Source organism: Musa acuminata, chromosome BXJ2-4, assembly GCF_036884655.1.
Source record: "Musa acuminata AAA Group cultivar baxijiao chromosome BXJ2-4, Cavendish_Baxijiao_AAA, whole genome shotgun sequence".
NCBI lineage: Eukaryota > Viridiplantae > Streptophyta > Magnoliopsida > Zingiberales > Musaceae > Musa > Musa acuminata.
In genome coordinates, this window is record NC_088341.1 from 28,896,535 (window position 1) to 28,907,141 (window position 10,607).

At 29.0% G+C, this 10,607-nt stretch overlaps 1 protein-coding gene across 1 annotated transcript; it reads right to left on the reverse strand.

The window, feature by feature from the left end:
• Positions 1–8,958: 8,958 nt before the first annotated feature.
• Positions 8,959–10,607, reverse strand: LOC135609081 (uncharacterized protein At5g65660-like). The gene is made up of 2 exons (XM_065102171.1): positions 10,149–10,607; positions 8,959–9,237 (listed from the first exon to the last, which is right to left on the reverse strand). The coding sequence occupies exons 1-2, from the start codon at positions 10,425–10,427 to the stop codon at positions 9,103–9,105; spliced, it is 414 nt and encodes a 137-aa protein (XP_064958243.1). The 5' UTR covers positions 10,428–10,607; the 3' UTR covers positions 8,959–9,102.

Here is a 10,607-nt window from a genome sequence, read left to right on the forward strand (position 1 = left end):
TAAGGGTACTGTTATACAATCATGATTCAAGATTAGTGATGAAAACTTGAAGTTGTTCTCGATTGCACTCTAGTCTACCATGAAATGAATCCAATCGCATGCTAATCGAAGCATAAATAATATATATGTGTTATCTCACTCAGTAATATAATTTATAATGTTTATGTTTTATAAATATGATAAATAATATACTCATATTTTTGACTTTTAATATTGAAATATATACTTTTCAAAGGCATTATATATAATATTCTATAAAATATTGATTGAGTATGAATAAATATCAATCTATCCTAAGCATATTTTATAGCAAAAATGTATAATCCTTTAGCATAACAAGCTTAAGTGTGCTGATGGACTTGAGTATGAGATTAAGTTATGATAATAAGCATATATATATAGTGACTAGAAATAAGGATTGAATTATAATAAGTCTTAAGTGAATCTCAAGGTTTGAATGAGTTTGAATATAATTAAAATAAATGACTTTGAGGTTTAAACATCATTTGTATGATGGATAACAACTTGAATTATATATGTATAAGTGGAGTAGTAGATGATTAAGTAAAAATGAGATCAATAAGTGAGATTTCTATCAAAGATGAGTGCTACCCTAAAAAAAATATTGAGATCAATAAGTGAGATTGAAAGATAATTTTAAAGTAAAAACCTTTTCTTTATATCAATCTAGATTAAACTCATATTAAGCTATGTCAACCCTCGAACTATAACTAAAAGAAGAAGAAAATAAAATATATATTAACGGAGGTACGTTGAATTGAATACAATACTTCTAGGTTGTCTCTTAAGCAAGCAACTCTAAATAACAACCTCCTATCTTGGCTTTACCCACCTCACTAGCTCGACCCCTTTTCCTAATTTTTTATTTTTTCTCCCTAAAATACTAAGTCTTTTCTGCATTCAAGCTTAAGAACCCCGGTTTTAAGGAGGATTGAGATAAAAAACACCTAATTTTTCTCTTACTATAACGATTTTAGTTTTACAACTTGCAAGCTATTATTTTTGATTGATTTTGTGTGACCTAGGGCTCGAATTAAGATATGATTTTTTGATATATTTTGTATGGTTAAGTTGAATTTTATAGCTTCTAGAATCACTATAATATGAATTTTGTAATTTAAGTTATGAATATGTCACTTTGAAGTATGCAAAATCTTCTATTTTTTATGAAGGATTTCTATTCAAGTTGAATTGATCTCTTTAGGGATAAGATTAGATCCTAATTTTTTGATGTCTTAAAGGGACTCCTTAGAGTTCTATAGTTATTAGAATTGAGTGAATACTATTTTGTACATCAATATATAAGGTGTATAAATTTAAATGATCTTAACCCATTTTTAGCATAATAGGATAGATTATGATAGTTGAATCAAGAGGATAGTTTAGCCTCCAAATGATTCTATCTTAAGATAAAATTTGGTGTGTTTTTATTTTATATATCTTTTATTTTTTATAAAATTTTATAATAATTTATTATCGTTTGGTCAATTAGAATAGTGAAGTAAGAATATTTCATAGAATCGTGTAGTGGTTTGATTGATATTAACTAATTCATTTGATTATAGAGTAAATTATTTAAAAAATTAATGGTAGAATATAGATAAATTTTTAATTGAGTATAGTCTCGTAACACCCTACTCCTAGTCTCATCCATACCCTATATACCCTATATGTATGATTAAAGTAGAATGTTACTTTTTATTTTTTTTTGTTACCATGTTAATAGGTGTATAGCAAAAAAGTAGACAATCTAAAAAGTAAAATATACTAATTTACTATACAAAATAACACATTCTTTCTATACATAGTGATTTTGACACCTGTACATAATTCTGATCTCTAACTAAAAGAAAAATATACCCATACAATATGTCTAAAAATTATACATATATAAATGTCTATAGATCATCTATATATGTATTAACATTGGCTTACACATGCTTATTTCTCAACCCAATCACTTGGGTGGGCTACTAGTATTTTTACCAACAAAATAGGGTCTATAATTACTAATTATTTAATAAGTATAAGCCTTTATAATTTTATTTAGGTGAGCATGTATCATGTCATATATATAATAATTAAAAATCATTGGCATAAGATATTTAATGGTAAATACTTCATTTTGTGACTTCTTTAGCAAAAATAGCCCTATAACATTGCATATGTAAAATAAAGAGATAAAATTCTATATTAAAATAATTTAAAATATTTATATGCATACGTAGGAAATATAATAAATTCATAGGTATAATTATACATCCAATATCATAACATATATGTGCACTCCTATATCACATATTATCATAACATATATATGTACTCTCATACCATATGTCACAATACATACATGTACTTTCACATTGCATGCTATAGTATATACATGCACTATACATCATAACATATCTGTGCATTTCTACACCATATGCTATAAAAAACATGTGCACGTGTACTCCTACATCGCACACCTTCGTATATACATGCATACAATATATTTTCATCTTAATTCATATATTTTTATGCTTATAAAATATATATATTCATGTTTACTCATGTATAGCTATTATCAATCATATCATTTAAAACATATTTTTCAAAATATATTATGAATACAAAAATTTATACAACCATTATTTTATAGTGAATTAAATGTATACTTACCTAATTTAATTTAAACACAATGATGTTAGTGAAAGATTAAAATTTTCAATAATTAAGTGTGATAGGGAGTGATACACCTATCAAATTGGGAGCATAGGGTCATGAGATACCTTAATTAAGAATCCTACCTCTTAAATTATTGACTTATAATAACTCATAACAATAATTCATAGAAAAATTTTAATAAAATCAATAATAAGACAGATTATATTCAACTTAAAAGTTTATCTAAATTTTACTATTATTTTTTTAATAATTCACTCTATAATCAATGAACTAGTTAGTATTATTCAAACCATCACACAAGTCTATAAAAAAATTTACTTCACTATTTTAGTTGATTAAACAATATTGAATTATTATGAAATTTTGTAAGAAACTAGAAGATATATAACTAAATGCACATAAATTTTTAGCTCTAAAAAAGGATCATTTGGAGGCTAAACTACCCTCTTAATTTGCTACTAACACCTATTCTATTATATTGAAATTGGGTTAGGAATTATGAATTTATAAACCTCATATCTTAGTGTGTAGAGGTGATATTTACTCAATTCTAAATCTCACAGTACCTTCAAGGAATCTTCTAAAACATATCAAAATGATAAAATCTAATCATATCCCCCACACAGGTCAATTTAACTCAAATAGAACCCTTTCATAGAAAATAGTAGATCTTGAGTACCTTATATTGAGATACTCAAAACTCTACACACCGATCTCAAATTAAAATCATACAAAATGTTTTTGAACTATAAGATAATTGTACAAAATATATCCAAAATTTAAATATTAATTTGAAGTCTAGATTATGCAAAAGTAACCGAAAATATTAGTCTATAATCTATAAAATCAAAATCCTAGATATAGCATGAGAAGATTTAGGTTTTTCTTACCTCAACCTTTTTTAGAACTGGGGTTTCCTAGTTTTTACGAGAAAAGTTAAGAGAATGGTTAAAGAAAGAAAGAAAGGGTTATGAGTTATCAGGTTGATATAAAGAGGATGAGGCTAAAATAATATAGAGGTATTTAGGAGGTTACCTTGAGGTCTAGTGTTCAATCTCATTGGATTTTATTTCAAGTTTTTTTTATTAATATAATTATAAGGTTATAATAACTTCAATTAAATCTAATTTGGTTTGATAAAGATGATAATTTTTTATCTAAACTCATCCTTCAATCTCACTTATGTATCATAAATTTTTTTACTATAACACTCTTCTTTGATTTGTATTTTTATTTAATTTTATATTATTTCATCCATACTAGGTAGCTTATTATACTCTATATATATTATGTCTAAAATTTAAACTTTCTTGCCTTAATCATATGTTCAAACTCATTCAAGTCTTGAGATTCATTTAAGGTCAACTACAATTCAATCATCATTTCTACTTACTACACGTATGCTTATTATTATAACTTAATCTTATACTTAAATTTGATAGTACACTTAAGATTATTGCGTCGAAGGATTATACTTTTTTCATTGTAAAATATCCTTAAAGTAAATATTAATTAATATGCATGCTCAACCAACTTTAGAAGTTGATAGTATCTTTTTCAAAAAAATATCGAGAATAATAATTTTGAAAAACATGTACTTCAACTTTAGAAGCTAAAAATATGAGTATGTCATTTATCATATTTATTAAACATAGACATCACAAATCATATTACTAAGTGAGGGTAATATATACATATTAATATGCTGGTTGTAATTTAACGTGGGCGAGACTTGAGCACTACAAGTTTACTTTTGAAGGGAATTTATCAAAATTTTTATAAATTATTTCTATAAACTATTATAAATTAATAATTCAAGAGATAGGATTCTTAATTAAGATATCTCATGACTCTATGCTCTTAATTTGATAGGCTTACTACTATATAGTATACTCGATCATTTTTTAGTTAAATGATGTAAGTATAATTTTAATTTACTATAAAATAGCAATATAAATTATTATATTCATAATGTATTTTGAAAGGTATGATTTGAATGATAAGATTGTCATAAGCTCAAAGTTAATATACGTATTGTATAAGTATAAAAATATAAATTGTAATAAAAATATATTATATGTATACATATATGATGACGTATGATATAGGAGTGCATAGATATATTATGAATATACGTATATGATGTGAAATAGACAATTGATACTTGCAAATATGTTAGAATTATTCTTTCTTGGATTGAGGGGCTTGGGAGCCAAAGCAACGAAGGAAAGGGCACCGAGGCGAAAGAGGAAGATGAGTACCTCAAGATTTTTGTATACTCTCCTTTGTATCTATGTAGATTAAAGAAACCAAGATATTTTTATCATGTTATTTTTGTATAAAATATTTAATATAATATATATGATTGTAAGAATGAAATTAAAAAAAAACTTATGATTCAATCACTACCTTGTCTCATTACATCAAAAGATTTTGACTTGGGCTTAATTTTTTTTCAATATTTTCTTTTATGATTTTGACTTGTGTTTTCTTCATAAATTGATGAGTTGAATATTAAATTTTAATGAAGAGATCAATTGATGGGTTTATTAGATTAATATACTTTTAAGATAAATAATGTAGGAAATACTTCATACTTAGACTATCAAAGGATCAACTATCGAGCAAGAGAGTTGGATGTCATACTAAAAAAATATTATATCAAAAATTAAATATTGAGCCAAAGGATTGATCGATGTGTCGGAGATCAAACTTTATGCTATAAATTCGAGCATCATGCCGAAAGGATCGGATATTGCGTCAAAAGATTGGATGTCATGGGAAAATCAATATGTCAATAAAATGAGTAATACAATGAAAGAAAGTGCGATGTGGCACAGAAGTGTTGGAAGATTAGATGTTGCCATAAGAGCATACAATATGCTAAAAGCTTTAGCATACAATATGCTAAAAGCTAAAAGTCTTGATAAGATCATTTTGAATCAATTTGACTTGGTATTGAGTCGAAACAATATTAATTTATCGAAAAAATCATTGAGTTTAAAGTAAGACCAAATTGGATTTGTTAAAAGGTCAGACTGATGACCTTAAGTGATAATACCACTTTAGTCCTAAGTGATAATACCACTGAAGTGATAATACCAGTTCAGTTTAAGTGATAATATCAATAAAATAAGCATGGGTGAAGGTACTGCTAGGCCCAAGTGATAATATCACTTCACTCAACCAACAAGTATTGTTTATGCTTATTAGCCTATAGTGACGGTGGGATCACTTATAGCAGTGATAGCACCATTCAAAATTTAATTTTATGATAATAGTAGCGTCGAAGTTCAAAATTACTATGTCAAATATTGATTTGCCTATGTTTTCTGTATATTATATTATAAAAAGATCTCACAAATGTGGGTTTGCGTGCGCTAGAAGGTGATTTGATCTCCCATCGTGATTCATCTGTTTACACTCCTACAACACGGGAGTGAATTCTTTTAACATGCAAAGCAGTCATAAGATCACTAATATCTAAACCACTATCCAATTTAGTGTTAGTAATAGTGTCCCTGGCTAGGAGATGAATTCCTTTAATATTAAAATAATTTTGACATAGAAAGTCCCTCATAGAGTTTTCAATCAGATGGTGAGTTTTCTTGGGCATGCAAGTAACACTTACATAGTATATGAGTCATAGATTAGACATATTCTTCCAGCTTAGAAAAGTAATATGGGATTCATAAACAATAAAAATAAAGTAGGCTTATAAGGTAAAATCATAGTACCAAGATGTTTAAAAGGGTAATTACCCCTATATATATATATATATATATATATATATATATATATATATATATATATATATTAAAATATTCGATTTTCTAAGATTAATCCTCTAGTTGGTCAATATTTCATAGTATTAAAACATCTTTTGTATGAAAATACTTGATTTTTTTTCTCTAAAAATTAGTAAAATATCATCTCAAACCTCATTAATGAAGTATGAAAGGGTATGGGCAGTAATAATATTTAGATAAAGTGAGAGTGGATTAAATTGCCTTATACTAGAATTCTGTAAAGAGATCACCATTAATATGGAATTTGAAACTAGATGAAGAAATGCACTCATAAATCCATGAATGAAAGTCTTTCATAAGCCTTTTTTATGTCTAGTTTAATTAAGATTAAAGAGTCTCTTTCCATTTGAAATCAAACATAATATTGGTTAATTTTTGGATAACTAAAATATTATCATATGTATTATGACCTGAGATAAAGACAGATTAACTACTGAATAGCAAATTATTTAGATAAGATTTCATCTATGAAAGGCATAGATGAGCCATCGAAGCTTTTCAGCGATTGCTCATCTGATGTTGGAACCCTCATAATTAACTTATTGTTGTTCATCATTGGGTTGAAAGAAGAGCATTCACTTAATATAATCTCTACAAAAATGAATACAAAACGACCCCTTTCAAAGGTTAAAGATGGATTATCCAACCGACCAATAAAAGAAGCTAATTGAAAAATGGATTCATTGTTCCAATATTCAAATGGATCCACATAAGAGCAGTAGTGACATTTTCCAACATAAGTTGGAAATTAAGCTTCCATGGGATAAGATTGAGAAATTTGTCATAGAAAGCATCCCCATTTGAAGCAAATCTAAATAAGAAAAGAGCATTTATCATACCAAAAATCAAGGGATTGCTATAAAGAGGCCACATTGGGTATACAAAAGCTCTAATTACTTATAGTGGAGGTGGCTTCCTTTAGAACTCCAACGACATTGCTACTCTAATTTTTACTTTTATCAAAAACCTATAAAATCTACATAAGCACTCTTAATGTATTCGTATGTAGAAGAAGAAGAAGAAGAAGAAGAAGAAGAAATTATTAGAAGAAAACTTAGTGATTATCGGATAAGTATGTGCCCAAAGAGACATACTTGTGAGTTTTTCCCTCTCATCAAACGTACCGAATAACATATGTTACCGGATGAATGTCTAATGGTTTCATTAGAAGTTTTTGAGTCGAATCTTCTACTTTGAAACTTACATCTCTCATTTTCTTACCTCGTCTATCATCAAAACCCGCTATGACACTGCATCAAAAGTCATCTTTTAGCCAATGAGAACTTTATATATATATATATATATATATATATATATATATATATATATATATATATATATATATATATATATATATATATATATATATATATATATTTGTTACAAAGGATAAGTAGTGAAGATGGAATTTAAACCCAAGACCTTGTGATAAGTTATCAAGATTTTTACCAACTAAGCTGCCTAATACTTTCAAGCTAAGAACTTGAGAATGTTTTCAATATTAGCATTTTGATCACCTAGATTTGCTGAGTAGCAATTTTACAATTTGCTCACTCTCATGCACGCTAATATAAATATTTCCACAAAATTAAGAATAAAAATAATAAAAAGAAAAAGATATGGGTTAAAGGTGGTTATAATAATTATATAGATAAGAATTAGAGAGAAGGTAGGTATATTGAGTTATATGAATTAGGTTACGAATGAGGATTCTTAATATTTCTGAAATATGTGATTGAAAAATTGATCCTAGATGATGTTAGATACAGATAAGAACAACCGATCTTATGGCATTGTAACATTATTACATATTTCATAGTCATTACAAGGATAAAAATTGAGCCTTTTATAGCTATTTACCAAATGATCAGTCTCGAGCACATCTAACTCACTTCATCACGTACGCGAGTTAACGTTGATGGTAACCAAAATATTCTACAGCAAACCTTACAGGTACGCCAAGTTAAATTAGTTTCGAGTATTCAATTGGATAAAGATATTGGTGCCTCTGACTACACATAACCTCATATTATATTTGTTCTATCTTCACGAATATCTTTGATATATATATGTATGTATGTATATATGTATGTATGTATGTAATACTTATGCGATGATGAGATGAGTATCAGATTTAATGATTCAGCTAAGTCAATGTGGAATTGGCCTGAAATAGTAAATTTATTGAAGACCTATGAGAGAGTTAATCAGCAAAAATTCTACAACTTAAAATCTTATAGATAATATGGTACCGATGGAAAATTCCAAGAATTAGGCTAATTTGGATGGAATTTTAGAGTAAAAGGTTTGTGGAGATATATTGATGATTGCTATTTTAGCGGTGCGACAGCAACAAATCTTGCTTCTGTAATTTTTTTCTTCATAAAGAAAAAAAAAATAGAAATTTCAGAAAATTAACCCCTTTTTTTTGTTTTTAGTAGCACTTTGAAACTATACACAATGACAAGATATAGTTTTCTTTAGAAAGTAGGCAACCGGCTGGAGAACCAATAAATAAGGTTACAACTGCTGCTTAAATAATACAAGAATAAGAAGCAATGCATATTGTAGTTCAACTAACACAAAAAGGAGGTGACTGCTTGCTCTACGAAATGGAGGAGGGATTGTTCGTGAATGCCTCCTGGTGTCCTCCGGGTGGACAAGGCCACGCCATGAATTTGGGCATTCTATCCCCCGGCATTATGACAGGAAAGCTTGGGATTCTTTCCGCCTTATTCTCCTGCACACAAGGAAGGAACAAGTTGGGAGAATTTGTTACTGCATGTATGTAATAAATAAAATACATAGTGCAGATGTTTCTTTCTATAGATCACTCTTTCGCTCTCCTAGTCAGTTTGGCCTTCAAAAGTTCTCATATGACTTTGGAATTGGTCTTTGTTACTTGATCATGTTATCTTTCACTAAACTTCAATTTATGGAATAACATCTCTACATCTTCAATTTATTTTACACAAATATCCATGGTTGAAAAACAATTAAGGCTCTTTTTCACAATACTAAATAGCTCGGTTAAAACTTGACTAATAAATGATCTTTCATATAATTCATAATCAAACTAAGCTACTCTTTCGGACGTACGTAAAATGGTTTGCATTTATAAACCTTTTTACAAATTATTAAAAATTTCCCCCTTTTTTTTCTCCTAAAATAAATCACTATAACCTATACATCAATCAATATTGAAAGTAAATTTTGTTTAAAATCTTTACTTCTGGATGTGTGGTACTCAATTTCAAGGCATCTATTATTAAAATGAAACAAACATTTTAAAAGGACAAAACACTATGGGTGCTGTTAATGGATGATTTTATCATTTTTATTTATTAAATCTGTCTTTATAGTTTTTATTTATCAATATATACATGTATATATAAATATATATATGTATATATATATAATCAAATTAGTGCTATTTGTGGAATTTAGTTGGATCATGCGTGAATTTTAGCGATGCAACCGAATCTAACTTGTTGGGAGATGTAAGAAAGTTTCAGAGGGAAGGGGAATCCGATCCAAAATTCTGCCTTAGAAATAACACACATTAAAAAAACAAAAATCTAAGAGAGAAGATAAAATAAGAAAAAGAAAAGAGGTGTGACAGTTGCCAATGAAACGGGTGGTGATTGGTACCTGATGCTGGAGTGCGACCTTGGACGCAGGAGATGATAGAGAAAACTGGGGAAGCTGGCCATCTTCCACGGCGGCCAGGGAAGGTTGGTTTCCGTGGCGGCGGCGGCTGCGGTCTCGGAGGGAACGGAGCTTCTCCCAGTGGTAGCAGCAAGAGAAGATGCCGCTGAGGCAGAAGATGACGATGAGCAGAAGCGCGGTGCCCAGCGGAAACCCCAGCGTCGGTCTCGAGGGATGATTCAAAGCTGGTGTTGGCATCGTCGCCAGCTCCGCGCCGTCCATTCCTCCCTCGCCTTCTTTTGATCTCCTTCTCTCTCTGGACTGTGTGTCCGCGTCTCCTAGTTCCTAACAGCCGCCTTCTTCTGCGTCGGCTGCATGCATGCTACTTAGGGATCACTGGGCAGGGATGAAGAGAGGGTGGGTGTGGAAGACGGATCTCTTTGTTATTATGGTGCGGTTGAA